The following is a 17588-nucleotide window of genomic DNA, read 5'->3' as shown; positions in this document are numbered from 1 at the left end:
AAAGGAATAAAAAGTCAAGAAGAACTGAAAAATAGGGGGAAATAGGGAATGGGGAGATCTATGAGATTAAAAGAAGTTTTTATTTGACTAAAGTCCAGAGAGAGTTGGCGTTCTCTTTAAAGAGAGTTTTAATCTGAGAGTGAGATATTAATTTCTATCATTTCTGAGGCAGAGCAGAAACTCAGGCAGTCTGGCTTTAGGGACCTTTCTCTTAACTACTACACTATACTGACTTTTATAACAGTGAAGAATGTACAAAGGTAGCCAACAGAAGAACTAAAATAACAAGTATTCTAATTAAAAAATAAGCCGTGTGTGGTGGCACACACTTGTAATCCCAACATTTGGAAGGCTGATACAGGAGGATTGCAGTGCGGGGACAGCCTCAGCTACTTAGTGAGGCTCTTTGCAACTCAGTGAGACCCTGTTTTAAAATAAGGAATAAAAAATAGGGGTGGGGATATAGTTTGGAATTATAATGTCCCTGGGTTCCATCCCCAGTACCGCAAAAATGTAAAAATAAAAATAATAAAATTAAGAAAGTGATGGTAAAGGGAAGGTAGTATAAGGAAACTATACCTTCAGCAAGGTGACCCACCAAGAAGTACTGGGTTATAGAAGTAACTACTAGGATAACTAAAGGCAAAAATTATTTCAAAAACTAATTGCCTCACCACAATGGAGATCAATATGGAGGGTTCTCAAAAGCTAGAAATAGAATCACCTTATGACCCAGAGGTGCAACTCCTCGATATCTTTCCAAAAGTATTAAAGTGAAAGTACTTTAATGCTGTATGCATATCCATGAATATACCAGCTCAATTCACAATATACTGCCAAGCTCTGGAACCAACCCAGGTGTCCCTCAGTGAATAAAGAAATTGCTGCATATACACAGAGTGGAATTTGACTCAACCCTAAAAAACAGAAGCATGTCATGTACAGGAAAATAGACCTGAAGAACGTCATAGGAAGTGAGATCCACCAAAACTCAGAAAATCAAGGACCACATGTTTTTCCTCACATGTGGAAGCTAAAAAGAAAATGGGAAAGAAAAGTTACCTCATGGAAATGAGGAAAGCGACCAGTGAGAGGGAAGGTAGAAGGGAAGGAAAAATGGAGACTAGAAGGAGGGAACAGACTGAACAGTTTTATATTTGTTTGTGAATGTATCACTTCCAATCTCGCTAACAAGCATGAGGAGGGAGGGAAAGGGGAGAGGGGCAGGAGGTAGAGGGAAAGACACCAAGTGATGTACCACTCCAAATCTCACTACAAGGTATCATCTCAATGCACCAGGAAAAACAATCAAAACGGAGGCATTGCTTTTGAGGAGAGGGACTGGGGCTTTTCATCTCTCAATTTGTTGCGCCTGAATGATTTTATTTGGGAGAAAAGTGAATGTGAATTGCAGAAGCTGAGTAAAAATAGAAACCTGAACTTCTCATCTAAGATATCATGAAATGATATAAAAGATATTTAATCACTAATAATTGTAATGCATTGATGGACCAGAAATAATGAAAAATTTCTGAAAGATAAAAAGGAAAGAGGCCGGTCATGGTGGTGCATCATGAAATCCCAGCATTCAGGAAACGGAAGACCAGAAGGTGACGGCTTGCGGACCGCCTCAGCTACTTAGCGAGGCCCTTTGCAACTCAGAGAGACCATGTTTTGAAAATAAAGAATAAAATATTAGAGCTGGGAGCTGGGGGTGTCTCTCAGAGGTAGAATGCCCCTAGGTTCCATCCCCAGTACCGCAAAAAAAAAAAAAGAAAGAAAAGGAAAGGAAAGAGGAAAGGGGGTAGAAAAAGAGAGATCATTCTTTCCTAATTTGAATAAAGTCATCTCTTATCTGTACGATATTGTTAAATAAAACATGTAAGCAAAATAAAATTCTTGAAGAAGCATCTTCTATAGAATATAACAGAAAAAGATGGTGAGGGAAACAGTGAGGAAACATCTTTTATATCTGAGGGTAGAAAATTTAAAGAAGTGGCGGGTAGTTTGTTTTTTATTCTTTGACTAAAGCTTGAAGGATGAGAGGAAGGATTAGAAGAAATTGGTCCTGATTTAGATGAAGGGTTTTGGGCATTTAAACTGTTAAAAGGTCCCAGAAGTATCTGGTCTGAAGGCATGAAGTCTATAAGGGAGCAGCAACGACTCTATCCTGGGCACAGATATCTTACTCTTAGGGTAAGATTACTGTCATTTTATCATGAAATGTTTATTGCCTTTCTAGTGTGTTGAATCACTCTCTTGTAGGGACCTCCAGGCATGGAGGGAGAATCCGGTTTGCAAGGTGAACCAGGTCCTAAGGTAATTTTCCTAAAAAGTGAAGGACGGGGTCTCCACACTGTCACCACTGAATCCTCTACCTTTGCCCCATTTTGGCAGACACCCACTGTAAGTTAGGGGAAGGCTAGCAGGTGAAAATGGAAAGTCTATGGGGATTTTTATCCTGTACGATATGCCCTCCATAAACAGGCATGATGTTTTAGTGACAAAGAATTTAGATTTTCCCTTGGTTTCTTCAGGGAGATGTTGGACCTATGGGCAGTGCTGGAGAAGCTGGGGAACCAGGGTTACGAGTAAGTACCTGCAGGAAACCTTGTAAGGCACTTATTTCAGGAACTGAAAATTTTTCCAGCCTTAACAGTACAAGAGTTACATAATAAACCCTTCTGATACACAATAGAAAATGTCATTATTTCATAACTTCAAAAACTGCACACTAGATCCTGTTTACATTCAGATTTAGTAACACTTAAGAGTCCTTTTCTCAAAGTCACTTGAACTCTGAAGAGCTGCGGCCAAAAATATAGTCAGTGTGATCATCACTAGCAGTAGCGTTACGAAGAAATATTAAGAAGAGGCATATTTTTCCATCTGGTTTTCCTTTTCACTTTCCCCATCACAGGGGCTGGGGTTGTGGGAGGCGAGGGTGATGGGAACATCAGTGATGGGGAAGGTGGGGCACTGTTCATAAACTTCAGTTGATTTACTTTAAAATAAGTTAGGTATCAAGCTAGCCAGTGCTTCTTCAACAGCTTCATAAATGGTGGCTCCATAGTTCTGCAAGTTCCACATCGAGAGGGCAGCTTCTTGATGTACCTTCACCTTAATCTTTGTTGCTCTGTAGAGGAGAAAAATTAGAAATTCGGAATTTGGTCATCATAACTGAGTGAAATTATCTTAACCCATGTATATTAAGTATAGAAAACAGTATATTTTATGAGATGCAGTAGTTGCATTCTTGGAAATAAAAACACATCTAGCCATATGAATTTCTAAAGCAACCAAATAAATATGCTACCGTTGATTATTCAAAATTTATTAATGCCCGGGCGTGGTGGTGCATGCTTGTAATCCCAGCATTCGGGAGGCTGAAACCGGAGGATCGCGGTTTGCGGACAGCCTCAGCTACTTAGTGAGGCCCTCTGCAACTCAGTGAGACCTGGTTTCAAAATAAAGAATAAAAATAGAGCAGGGGATGTGGCTCAGAGGTCAAATGCCCCTGGGTTCCATCCCCAGACCCGCAAATAAATAAATAAATAAATAAATAAATAAATAAATAAATAAAATTTATTAATGTTCCAGAATTACCTTGTATTGAATTTACAACACTTTTTAAATCATCTACAGAGTTATTCAAGGCATGACAGTATAACAAATACTTATTTAGAGATAAAGTAGAAATAATACAAAACTGCTGCTTTGTATACATGCTAGGGACAAAAAATAAGATGAACGATATAGCCAAAAAATTAATCTTACTGTTTCTACTACAAACTAGGGTGAACCAGGAGCTCCTGGAGAAGAAGGTCTCCAAGGAAAAGATGGATCAAAGGTAAATTATACCTTTAACATTATAAAATAGATGCTTCATGAAATCTTCAAAAGACTAGACATAATTCTTTGATATGCCAAATATAAACCTGCTTGTTGTTTAGCATAATTATTTTACCCCATTCCTTTTTTAAAAATTTTTCACTGGGTTCCAGGGGGCCTCAGGAGGAAGAGGACTTCCTGGAGAAGATGGAGAGAAAGGAGATATTGGCTTACCAGGAACGACAGGGCCCTTGGGAACACCAGGTCGAATGGGCCTTCCAGTGAGTAATACTGGGTACATTTTCGAATACTCGATGAACCCAGTATCTGTCTGGATGCACATACATATAAGACACACAAACACACTCGCGTGTGCGCACACACACACACACACACACACACACACACACACTTGAATCCTTTATAAATCCAGTGGGTAACTGAAACGTCAAACTGTGGCCTGGGTGAGGAATCAAGTAGGAACTAATTATTAGCACTCCTGAGACACAAAAAGAAAAGACACTTTTTCCTTAAGCCATGGATTTCTGTCATAAAGCATTTTAAGGGACGGTTTTATATTGTCTTAATTTGACTTATTTTGAAACTTGATTCATAGAACTGACATTGTTATTGCAATGTAGTGTACTCTAGTTCCAGGATTGAATTCTTTGTAAGCATAATATTAGCTATCAATATTTGATCCTAAATTTTACAACTTTAAAGGAAATTCCAAATGTCATAGTTAACAAATTTTCTTACCTTGAGGCAAATTGAAGATATGAATAAAAAACGAGAATGTCTTCTCTCTTCGTTTAACATTTAGGGTATTTGTAATATTCCTCCATATACAGCACTATGATCATTTTACAGTTTTACTTCAATGTTTCCTTTCTTGTCTAGTATTTTTAAACACAGGAGGTTTTTAGAAATATACTCCTATCTTACAACCATCTCCTATGACCCTTACAGAAAATTACTTCTCTTTCCTGTGGACCGTGGCAACTTTCTTCACCCTTTTAAAGACTGAAGTTAACTTTTAATCATGTGTGTGTCTCTTCTCCCTGGGAGATCATAGATCTTCAAAAGCAGATGCCGTGTCTTCACCTCTTCCCATTAACCACTCCACAGTCATTCTGTGCTCTAGTATTTCCATTTGAGGTCTCAGTAAAGACTGTGCCAGGTGTGGTGGCACATGCTTGTACTCCCAGTACTTGGGAAACTGAGACAGGAGAAATTCAGTTTCTAAGACATCCCAAACAACTTAGTGAGACTCTTTAGCAACTTAGCGAGACACATTTCAAAATGAAAAGTAAAAAGAGCTGAGGATGCCGGGCGTGGGCACACTTGTAATCCCTGCACTTGGGAGCACGCTTGTAATCCCCACACTTGGGAGGCGGAGACAGGAGGATCGCGCTGGTTCGAAGCCAGCCACGCTGGCTTAAGAGACCCTGTTTCTAAATAAAAATATAAAATAGGTCTGGGAGTGTAGCCTGGAGGTAGAAGGGCTTCCAGGAACCCCAGTACCACCAAAACAATTAAACAACAACAACAAAAAAAAGCTGAGGATACAGCTCAGAGGTGAAGTGCCTCTGGGTTAAACCCTAATACAAGAAATAATAATAATGGGGATGACTCATGAGTAAGCATCATGCGTACAGGGTAGGAGACAAAATAGTGATTTTCAGAGTTAGTAATGTTTAGGTATTTTTTCCATACTTGCTTCTGCTGGCTTCTAGCCTCCAAATCATTAGTGTCATATCTGTGAGAGCCCCTTCCTCACCCAGTTCAGTAACATCTGCAGTACTAAGAGGAATGCCCTCTCGAAGAGAATACAACCAATGCCACAAACAGTGCACAAACTGGCCAGCCCACCACTCATGTTTACGTGTTACTATAATTAGATTAAAATAATGCTATAACACATCTTCCCCAAAATAATAGATTACTGCACCAACATATTTCAAAGTGACATTTGAAAAATAAGGATAAGCCAGAAGTGTTTTTGAGCATTGGCAAATTGAGTAATTCCCCACCACCACTGAGGTAAGCATAATGGTAAAGTGCCCATTTCTCCTCTGCCTTGCCCTCTCAGTCCTGGGATACTATGGTGAGTGGCCTACAGCACATGCTAAGTCTTCAGGAGTCCTCCCCAGGACTGTCTTCAATATCCCTGATCCAGACACTAAATGACGTGTACTCACGTATATGCTGGCATAGAATGCTAATAGCACCTGGATGTTATTATTCCATCTCTTGCAACTGACAGAAACTCAGATTTGCAGAAAGCTAAGAGGCGTATAAAAGATAATACATCAGGTGGCGGAGCTGACGTTAATTCCTTTATATTCTGACTTCTGCATTTCTAAGCCTCACTTCAGTGAAGATTTTGGTCCCATATTTTGCCTTTCTGGGTGTCTTAGACATCATTCTCACTGCCATAATTAAAAGAAATTGGGGAAAGGAAGATTTATTTGCTCACAGTTTTCTTGGAGATTTTGGGTTCAGTCCATGTGAGGGTGAGGACCGCGGGTCTCATGGCATGGCAGCGGTGGGAAGAAAGACAGCTCAAGGCTTTGCTCTCACATCATGGAGGCCAGAAACCAGAAAGCACCAGCAACAAGATCAAGGACTATATGTAATCCCCAAGTCGTACCCCCAGGGAGCCACCTTTTCCATCCACTCCAGTGGATTTATCCACCACTGAGATTACAACCAAGCCCCACTTCCAACATTGCTACCTTGTTCCTATTAGGGGTAGAGAGACATTAAAATCCAAACCATCTCACTGGGTTCTTGATAGTTTTTCATCTTTTTTAGAGAATTTATTTCTTTTTTATTAGCATTAGGGCTGGGCCCACAGAGAAGCCAAGTCACGAATGGCAATTAATTGTGATTACCTTCCTGATAATTCTTACTAAATTTGTTTTTATATTTTTTTTCTTTCCAAGGCTGCCTTTATTTATAATGAACTTAGAACAGAACTAGTTAATCTGAGTACTCCGTTTTTAAACTTGTTATGATTTTACTGTGTACTGTTACATCATACAGTGCTTTTTAATCATAGTGAAATACATGTGAAATTTGCCATTTTAATTTTAAAATGTACAATTCAAGGGCAGTATATTCAGATTATGCAACCATCACTGGTTCTGCAATATTTCCATAATCCCAAATGAAAACCCATACCTGTTGAATAGCCACTCCTTATTCTTCTTTCCTTAGTCCCTATTAACTGCAAATTGGCTTCAGCTTTCTCTGTGGATATGCCTATTTTAAATAAATGGAATCATATAGATGTAGCTTTTTTATGGCTAGCTTCTCACTTAGCACTTTTCAAGGTTTACCCATGTTTAGCCTATATTAGTATTTCACTCCTTTTTATAGCTATATAATTTTCTATTATACAGCCATTATTTTGTTTATCCATCTATTGGTTAATGGATGTTTTTATATTTTAAAAGACATTAATAATTATTCACACTTCAGTGAGTTTGGTTCCTAGCAGAATCCTAAGATCTGGTAGGAAGGGGGAACGTAGAGCTCAGAAAAAGAGCAGCCTCAACGTGGTACAGCTTAACCAAGCAGGGTGGGGTCCCTCTCAGAGAGGTGATGCAGCACTGACAGCGGGTGATGAGGAGGGCAGAGATGAAGGGCTCAAAACAGGGCATGGAAAATGATGAACACAGATTTCATCGGCTTCATAATTTTTCCCAGGAACAATCCTGCCTAGTACACATCTTTGGTGCCTTTTTTAGTAACAGCACATGTGTGTTTCTTTTTTATTCTTTTGTTGTTCTCCTTGGAATTTGAAATGGCTTTCAGCTTATAAACCCAATAAAAATACCATGGCATTTTTTTTTCAAAAGAATTTTATGATCCAAAGAACTATTGCTTAATCAGACAGCATGAGGTTGGATTTAGTTTGCACTTTTAAAATTCTTCCTTAGGCAGTGTCACACAGATATTACCTCGGATTCTTACAAAATAAACAGGAAAAAGAGCGAGAGAAAAAACTTTATTCTTTTTTCAAGAAAAGCTCTTCTTATATTCTTCTGACTTCCTAGATGAATGAGAATGAGAGATGGATTGAAAAACAGGACGAGGGATGCCTCAGCCAGCAGATTCCAAATCAAGCAATAGGCTTCTTTGAGTAGAAAAAAAAAAATCTTTGAATTCTATGCTAAAATGTTCAGTTGCCTAAGTACATAACTCTGTATGAGGAAAAAAGTTGAAAATCCCCTGAAAAGAAACATCTGCCTGAATTATGGTCTGTCAATCATTTCTAAAAATTCTACAACTATGGTATCTAAGATCTAAACACATGTGGAGCTATGAACTCCAAAATAAAGCATATTAAATAAAATTATCTTGTTTTATTCTTTTAGGACAACATTCACTTAAATTTATTGAAATGTTGTTGTTTTGTGTTTTGTTTCTTTCTGATTTAAAGTAGTTAGTGATATTAGATAGAGGTGAATATCTTAGGAGAAGGACAAAGGAAATCAAGTGCCCTTCTCTAATAAGCTTTTTTACTGAGATCTTAAAAATGAAGTCATAAGGACGAGAGGAGCATCAATAGTTAGAAAAGAATAAGATATGCATGGCTTTTATTTTTGAGACAGCTTCCTTGGAAACCCTAAAAACCATCAGCTGGGAATTTGGGTGGAGGACAATCAGGAGTAAAAGATTATGTAAATCGCTATCATCTGAATGGTTTCTGTGACTCTGGTGTTAGGCTTGTTTGTTCTGAACGGTTTCATCATAAAGCAACACAGAAATAGAAAGCCTGGCACTGACCACTTTCAAAACCCCTGCTCTCCCACAGAAGAGCTGTACATTGCTGGGAAAGTTATTCTTTGGTTTCTCAGTTCACACATTACACATAATAAAGAGGTCAGCGCTCTGCAGAACCTCCCAAGATAGTTATGTTAAGAGGGCTGTCGAATTATCATGGCTTTGTTCAGTCAGAAAAAAAAAAATTCTTGTCTCTTTAACAAATTCGCTTTTGTACAGGCTTCTTTGGAAGGAAAAGTGTCATGGCTTTAAAACAACATTCGTTTTCTTAATTCTTATTCAGTGTTATAGATTGTGACTCTATAAAATGTCCAGTCATTAATTCAACAAAATTTGTGAATGCTGTTTATGAGCCAAGAGCTCTGCCAAGCACTGGGAGGCAGTGGGACACAGATTAGCAAGGTCCTTCATCTCAGACTTTATATCTAGAGAAGACCAATAATTGATTAGAAATCAATGCAGATTGAGATGATGCAATGGTGTAAGTAATAGGTTGATAAAAAAAGAATAGTAATAAATAAATAGAGATTAAGAAAAGGAAAGCCAACTGGTTGAGAGAACATATTTCCACTAGAGCAGGGAGGGCTGATTAAATAATCAGCCTGAAGAATAAAAGGAATAGACCTGAACAAGAAAAGGAATCTGCCATACAAAGAACTGTAGGAAGACCCTTCCAGGTAGATGAAGCAGCGAAGGCCAGGGTACAGAGGTGAGAATGAGCAGTGTGTGTTTAGAAAACAAGAAGGAAGCCATCGCAGCTGCGGTGTAATGAAGAGTGAAGCTGAGCATGAGGAGACAGGCAGGAGCATGCATGCAAGACTCTGAGCCACAAGGAGTGTGGGTTCTTATTCCATGTGTGGGTAAGAGGCCATTGAAAGGTTTCAAGCAGAAGAACATAGTTTCTGATGGGAATCCCTCTATAATTTCCAAACTTTGTTTAATACCATCTAGGGTCTTGTTTTGTTTGTGCTGAGGATGTGTGTGTGTGTGTGTGTGTGTGTGTGTGTGTGTGTGTGTGTGTTACTGGGGTTCCTGGAAACCCTTCTACTTCTGGGCTACACTCCCAGGCCTATTTTATATTTTATTTGGAAACAGGGTCTCTTAAGCCAGTGCGGCTGGCTTCGATCCTCCTGTCTCCACCTCCCAAGCACGGGGATTACAAGCGTGCGCCACCACGACCCGGCGCTGTACTGAGGATTTTAATCCAGGGTCATTCCTCCACGCTATACATCGAGCCCTTTTTATTTTTATGTTGAGACAGTCTTGTTAAGTTTCTGAGACTGGCCTCAAACGCTGGGATCACAGACATGCACCACCATGCCTGGCTATCTAGGTTTATTGCCTATCAAGAGATAAAATAAATTATAGGAAAAGATTGAAATAAATTTGAATTAGAAAAGCATGTGATGTGGCAAGACGATTCAATGAGGGAAATAATGGTCTTTTTAACAAATGGTGCTGGTACAAATGGATACCATGTGCCAAACAAAGTTAAACACATCCTTACACAGTGCACAAAAATTAACTCAAAATGGATCGTCAGCCTAAAGAAACACATCGGAGTAAATCACCATGACCTTAGATTAGTCAAAGCCCCCATCTGCATCGTGTAGGCATCAAGGACTGACTCAGGGAAATTTAAACATGTGCTCTTCCTCTTTGGACTTTGCTGAGCAGCTGTGTTAATATGGCTGCAAAACAGGTAATATCTAGAGAGAAGATTCCTTCCTGAATCCCGAGTGAGAGTGAGGATGGGGAGCAAGGATGTGTCATTGCCACAATTCAGGAAAAGGAAAATCTGATCACATGTGTGTCTCTCCCCTTCTATGCCTTCCCACATTCCCCCAGGGGTTAGGGGCTGGGGAGGATCTAGACTTCTCTTTGCTTTCCTTATGTCTTGTCCTCACCCTTCTACCATACATAGACCTAGTGAAAGCCTTGTGGTGATAGACGAAAAGTGTGTCCTCTCTATAATACAGGACCGCCAGTGTGCTGGGTGCTTCAAGCTCAACTTATGAAATCTTAAAAGATGGAAACAACAAAGTGGAAAAAAATATTCTCTTAAGACATTTAGACCTTGGGCAATGAACCCCCTTAGGTTGAAAAGAGCAAATTCCTGGCATTCAAAAAGGCAAAAGAGAACTGTTCATAATTTTCAAAGTATTGCTCAATCACAGGGAAGATAGGGAAGACCTGGAGAGACAGACAGGTTTAAGGGTGGGAGAAGGGATTTGAGAGTTGGGTTTTGAACACATGAACTTTAAGGTGTCTGCTAGAAATTCAAGAAGAAATGTTGTTGGGCTATGTATTGCAGATGGTATTTAAAGCCCTGGGGACAGGATGAGATCACTTAAAAAGAGGAAAGAGAAGAGGGCTCTCCAGTGTTAAAAGGAGGAAAAGCCTTTATTTAAGGAGCTGTTGTAAGTAGAAAACCAGGGAAGTATGCTGCCATGAAAACAAAGGCTTAAAAAACACTTAAGAATGAAAAAAAAAAAGTTCTGGAAAAAATGAGGCAAATAACTGACCATCGGATTTGGCCATGCAGAGGTCAGTTTCAGGGATATGGAGAGAATGGCAAGCCCAAAGGAAGAGAGAATGAGAGGGAATGAAGGAGTGACAAAAAGCATACATAGGCCTTTCAGAAGGTTTTGCTGTGAAGGAGGAAACAGAAAACTGGTTTAGAAAAGTGCAGGGGAGCCGGGCGTGGTGGCGCACGCTTGTAATCCCCGCTCTTGGGAGGCTGAGACAGGAGGATCGCGCAGGTTCGAAGCCAGCCTCAGCTACTTAGTGAGGCTCTCAGCAACCTAGTGAGACCCTGTTTCCAAATAAAATATAAAATGGGTCTGTGAGTGTAGCCCGGAGGTAGAAAACCTCCGGGATACACCCCAGGACCACCAAAAAAAGAAAAAGTATGGGGGAGCCAGGCATGGTGATGCACTTCTGTAATGTCAGTAGTTGGGAGGCTGAGACCAGAGGATCGCAGGTGTGGAGCTAGCCTCAGCAACTTAATGAGATCCTATTTCAAAACAAAACATTAAAAGGGCTCAAGGTATAGCCTGCAGGTAGAAGGCCTCTGGGCTCAATCCCCAATACAAAGAAAGAAAAAAAAAAAAAGAGAAAAAGGAGGGCGGGGGACAGACAGACAGACACCAACCAGGAGAAACGAATGAAAAAAATGGGTGACAGAGACACATGACATTGAGGATTATTTAAATGAATAATTTTAAGCCTATTTGAAGTTGCAGGACTGGTTCACTAAAGAGAAAAATAGATAGTACAAGTAAAAAAGGGAACTCTCAGAAGAGAGGGCCTGGAGTAAGTGAGCGGGCGTTGAGAGCACGAGGCGGAGCTGGCCTCACAGGGAACAGGCCCTTTTTTCTCCATAAGAGGTGGGAGTTAGAATATGTAGATGATATAAGCGGGGTGTCAGAAGTTAAGTCTGAGAGGAGTCACTATCGACTCCTAATTTGATTGCTTCTATATTTTGCTGAGTTGTAAGGCAGGGTTATTAACTTAAAAATGAAGTGAGAATGAAGGTTTGAAACAGAGACGAGTGTGCAAGTCATCTTCCTAGAGTACTAACAAATGTCTCAGTTACATATTTATGAGACAAATGCCTCTCATTAGTGCTGGCACTTTTGATAATGCATTGCAGATCCACAAATCATTAATAGTTAAATACTTATATAAACACAGTGCTGCCTCAACTGAATTGCTTGTTGGCAGGTAGTGTCTCCATGTGTCAGTTGATACACATGTATTTGAATCCAGTACAGACAGGAATGCTGATGTAATTAAGGATTTTGCAAACTAACTCTTATAACTGACTTAACTAACTCTTACCTTCCATTGCAACAAAGGTTTGACACTTGAAGGTTATAGATATAAGTCACATATTTTATAAATTAAGGAAAGAAAAAATATAAATCATCCCAATAGGAGAAACAAATAGCATTTAATGAGATTTGATATACAATAATTATCATACTTGATGGGGATACTTGAGCTAACATTACAACTCTTCACCATTTCTGTTTAGTATTACTCAAAGTCCCAGCCAATATAGCAAAACAAAAAAACCTATAAATTTATAAGAATTTATGAGCTTAGTGATGTAGTATTTGCCTCGCATATGTGAGGCCCTGGGTTTGATCCCAGAATGAGAGAGAGAGAGGGAATTCAGAAAACTGCTGAATATAAATTTAGCATACAATATAGATTCTATCCTGTTTTTAACCTGCAACAAGTTAGTCAGAACGCTATCTTTAAATTTTTAGTACACTAATAAATAAAATTAAATATCTCAAAAAATCTAACAAAACATTTGCAAATATTTTGTAGAAAATTTTGATAATTTGAAAAAGATGTAATAGAAGACCTAAGTAAATGGACAGATATTTTATACTCATGAATAAGAAGACTTAATATGATTATCAAGTCTCCCCTAAATTAGTTTATACACTTAGTACAATTTCAGTCAAAATACCTACAGGATTTTTTTTTTAGAACTTGACTAATGAAAAGTGATTTTAAAATTTCTGAGGAAGACGATACAGCCAATAGGGATACAATTTTAAAGAACAAGTTGAGGAAGAGTGGAAAGGGTGAAAGTAACAGAAAAGAATGTGACATATGTGATACCAGAACTGAGTGGTAAAGCTAAAGCAATAAACTTAGCTTCATGTTGTTTATATATAGACAAACAGACCCACACAAACAGAAAATAACATAGAAAAAGATATATTTTGAAATAATGTTTGATAATTAGATTATATACTAAGTGTCTATAATGAAAAGACAAGCTGTCAATAAATTATACTAGTACAATTGTTTATCTTAATGGGAAAAAATTTTCTCCCACACATAAATGCCCATGTGCATTCTCTCTCTCTCTTTCACACACACACACACACACACACACACACACACACACACACACCCTCACTCTTAAGTTCCAAAAACCCTAATTGTGGAAGTCAAAAATTTAATATTCTCTTAGGAGAATATTTAGAAGAATCTTTTATTGCCTAATGGGAGGAGAGAAAGCGGTGAGGATCTCAAACAAAACATTAAAAGAAACAAAAAAAGTTTATTAATTTGACTACATTAAAATTGCCTGCTTGTGTTAATCAAAAGTTATAAGAGAAAATTGGGTACAGGCTGAGAGAAGAGATCTATAATATAGAGAATGAAAAAATATGTATAAAATATGTATTAAAAACTTTTATATAACCAGGTGTGGTAGCACCTGCTTGTATTCCCAGCATTTGGGAGGCTTAGACAGGAGGATTGCTGTTCGTGGACAGCCTCAGCTACTTAGTGAGGCCCTTTGCAGCTCAGTGAAACCCTGTTTCAAAATAAGAATAAAAAATAGGGCTGGGGGTGTAGCTCTGAGATAGAATGGGTCTGGATTCTATTCCCAGTATCACACACACAAAAAAAGACTTTTACATAAGTCACAATAGAATAATGAGCAGAAGATAGAAACCAGAAATGCCCATATAACTATCCATTAGCTTTATGAATGGAAACGTACTCCATCTAATAACTAGTAATGCAAACCAAATCATATTTGTGACACAGATAATGTCATGTTGCACTCAGTGGGCAAATTTCAAGTTTAATAGTACCAGAAATTACAGAAGATCTGGAATATTTAGAATTTTAATGCATTGCTATGGGGATATAATTTGGTAAAACCCCTGGAGAACAATTTGGCAATATCTAGTATACATAAAAATGTACACATACTGCAAACCATCCATTCAACTCTAAGGTATATACCGTACAAAATGCTCCTGACATAGGCACTCTTGAGATGGAGATATTAAAAATGATTAAATTGTTATTTGAGGACAACGCAAGAGAGAGAGAGAGAGAGAGAGAGAGAGAGAGAGAGAGAGAGAGAGAGAGAGAATACTATGTTTAAAATGTTTTTTCGGTGGGGCATAGTGGCGCCCACTTGTAATCCCAACTTTTGGGAGACTGAGACTGGAGGATCGCCGTTCATGGACAGCCTCAGCTACTTAGTGAGGCCCTTTGCAACTCAGTGAGGCCCTGTTTCAAAATAAAGAAGAAAAAATAGGGCTGGAGGTATCGCTCAGAGATAAAATGCCCCTGGGTTCCATCCCCAATACTGAAAAAAAAAATTGCCTTTCAGAAGAACACATATAGTATTATACTGCTTATTTAAAACTTAAAAAGAGGAAAAATGATGATATATTGCTTTGTGATACATACAAATGGAGTAAAAGTATAAAAGTGCATGGGATTAATAAAAAAAATTTCAGGACAATGATTGTACCTGAGTGAGAAGAGAGGTTGATGTGTTTGGAAAGATATGTGTGTGTACATGGGGCTTCAATTATATATAAATGTATTGCGAGAGAATTCACCGAATCCAGTATAGCTACATCTGCGTACTCAAGAACAGTGAGTCAAATTGCGGGCCACAGAGGAGAAATCCCAGTACTGTACTCCCTGGGACTTGACCCAGTGGGGGAGGGGCGGTGGCAGAGATATCACACCATAGGAGAACGCCCAACCTGGCACCCACCATGGTCTAAAGCAGCCTCTATCGACTCTCTGGGTCGGAGACTCTGTGATACAACCCAGTAAAGGAGTAGTGGGGTCTGAAATACTACTGACTCGAGATCCAGAACACCTTAAGTGAAGTCATAGTGACCCAAGGGAAGAACCCAGAGAAGGCACAAACTTCCGAAATCATGGGAAAGAGGAATAATACTGGAGCAATGAATGCCCACAACCCCACAACATCAGAACCCGATAAAACTGAAAATCAGAGATTTCTAGAAGATCAAATCAGGAAAATAACTGTAGAAATAATAGAGATGCTTCGAAAAGAACTCAGAGAGAGCCAAAAAGAGATAAAGGATGCAATTAATGAAGTAAAGGCCTCAATTCAAAGCACAAACAACCTATTAGACCACATGGAGAACAGAATCTTGCTCTTAGAAGATGATCATTCCAAAAATGAACGCATAGTTTCTAATCTAGGAAAAAATATCCGACAGCAGGAATCTGATATTGAAGAAATATGGGCCCATTTTAAGAGAGCTAACCTAAGAATAATTGGAATAGAGGAGGGAAAAGAAAGTGAAACCAAAGGGATCAACAATCTCTTCAAGGAAGTAATAGCAGAAAATTTTCCAAAATTAGAGCAAGAGGTTGATACACAGGTTCAGGAAACTTATAGAACTCCCTTTAGACAGGATCGGAGAAGAGGATCCCCATGCCACATAATTGTCAAAATGACCAATGTGGAAGCCAAGCAGAGAATCTTAAAGGCAACAAAAAAAAAAGGGCCAACTGACATTCAGAGGCAAACCAATTAGAATCACTCCAGACTTCCCAAACCAAGTCATGAGAGCCAGAAGGGCTTGGAGTAACAGATTCCAAACTCTGAAAGAAAACAACTTCCAGCCAAAAATTTCCTACCCAGCAAAACTTTCTATCAAATTAGATGGAGAAATAAGAAGCTTCCATGACAAACAGAAACTGAAGGAATTTTTGTCTTCAAAACCAGCACTAGAGAAAATACTCGAAGAGATTAACTACAAAGAAGAAATAGGTAACACACCAGAACCAGAGAAACAAGAGTTTCCATCCAATAGTCAACTAAGATTGGTTATCTGTGGAGATTCATTACTTATGTTAGTCTTTTACCTATCTCTAAATGGTATTGTTTGCCTTTATTGCTGTTAATTTTTAGGATTTCTAGTTGGAATATTAATATACCTTCAGATATAGCATTTGGAAATATTTTATCCCATTCTATTAGTAACTGTTAACTCTGTTTACATTGGCTTTGGATATACAATTTTTTTTTATTTTTTAGGGAGTTTGTATACTCTTCTGTTGCCTGTGCCATTGAAATCATATCCAAGAAATCACTGCCAATTTCAATGTTGTGAGGTTTTATGACCCAGATTTTCTCCTAAAAGTTTATAGTCTTAAGATTTATATTTAGGTCTTTTATCTATTTTGAGTTAATATTTGTATATGGGATTAAGTAAGGGTCCAACTTTATTCTTTTCCATGTAATTATTATTTTTCAACAATATTTAGTTAAAAGATTATTATTTCCACCACCAAATGTTCATGGAAACCTTGTCAAAAATAACTTGACAATATAGGGAAGAATTTAGCTCTAGGCTTTTATTTAACTCCAATGGTTTATATATCTGCCTTTAGAATAGTACTACACTGTTTCAATTATTGTAGCTTTATATGGTTTGAAATCAGAAAATATATATCTTCTAGCTTTGTTCTTTTTCAAGATCATTTTGGGTATCTAGAGTCCATATTCCATATTAGGATAGAGGTTTTTTCTGAAAAATAAATATATAAGTATATGATAGTTTCACCTAAAAAAATAGAAAAAAAATATTCTCTGGTAAGAAAGAAAGTAAAAAGAAATATTGAAATGTTATCTTTAAGTCATCAAAAGCTTGGTATCAGACAAATGAAACTGTTATGTTAGATTATCATTTTTAATTTTGGATAAATTGCTATAATACTAGATGTCAACCACTAAGCCAAGCATGGGAGGGAGGGATGGGGAGAGAATGGGGTGGGGATCAGGTGGGGGCTGACTGGGCGATGTTTGCATGTATGTCTACAAAAGTTTGTATCCCACTATGATGTATGAATACAGTGCACCAATAAAAAAATAAATTAATTAAAAAATGTATTGCTCCTACTAAGTGGGTGCAATGTGAGGTTTCACTATATATCTTTTAATGTCTTCATATGTATTTAATTATTGTATAATATAGTTTAAATAGCAAAAGTTAATGTAAACTAACCTTTATTGAGCTCTTCACTCTAAGTCTAATCCTTTCTAACATGTACATGTAATATCTGACTAAATTGTAGAAGTTTCATTATACCGCCTTTTATTTAGGAAGGAAACAAAAACTTTTTAAAAATTTAATAATCTG

The 17588-nt window shown here is 38.1% G+C and overlaps 1 protein-coding gene across 1 annotated transcript in view; it reads left to right on the top strand.

The window, feature by feature from the left end:
- Window positions 1–17588, top strand: part of COL24A1 (collagen type XXIV alpha 1 chain) — a gene marked incomplete at both ends in the record, with an annotated part of 326813 nt that overhangs the window by 221602 nt on the left and 87623 nt on the right. Inside the window, 4 exons of the mRNA XM_080692101.1 lie at window positions 2266–2319; window positions 2538–2591; window positions 3797–3850; window positions 4005–4112. Of these exons, the coding sequence (XP_080548227.1) occupies window positions 2266–2319; window positions 2538–2591; window positions 3797–3850; window positions 4005–4112 (270 nt within the window). The remainder of the gene's footprint in view (window positions 1–2265; window positions 2320–2537; window positions 2592–3796; window positions 3851–4004; window positions 4113–17588) is intronic.

The sequence above is a fragment of the Muscardinus avellanarius genome, assembly GCF_963383645.1.
Source record: "Muscardinus avellanarius genome assembly, chromosome: 3".
NCBI lineage: Eukaryota > Metazoa > Chordata > Mammalia > Rodentia > Gliridae > Muscardinus > Muscardinus avellanarius.
This window is presented reverse-complemented; position numbering and strand designations above follow the sequence as displayed.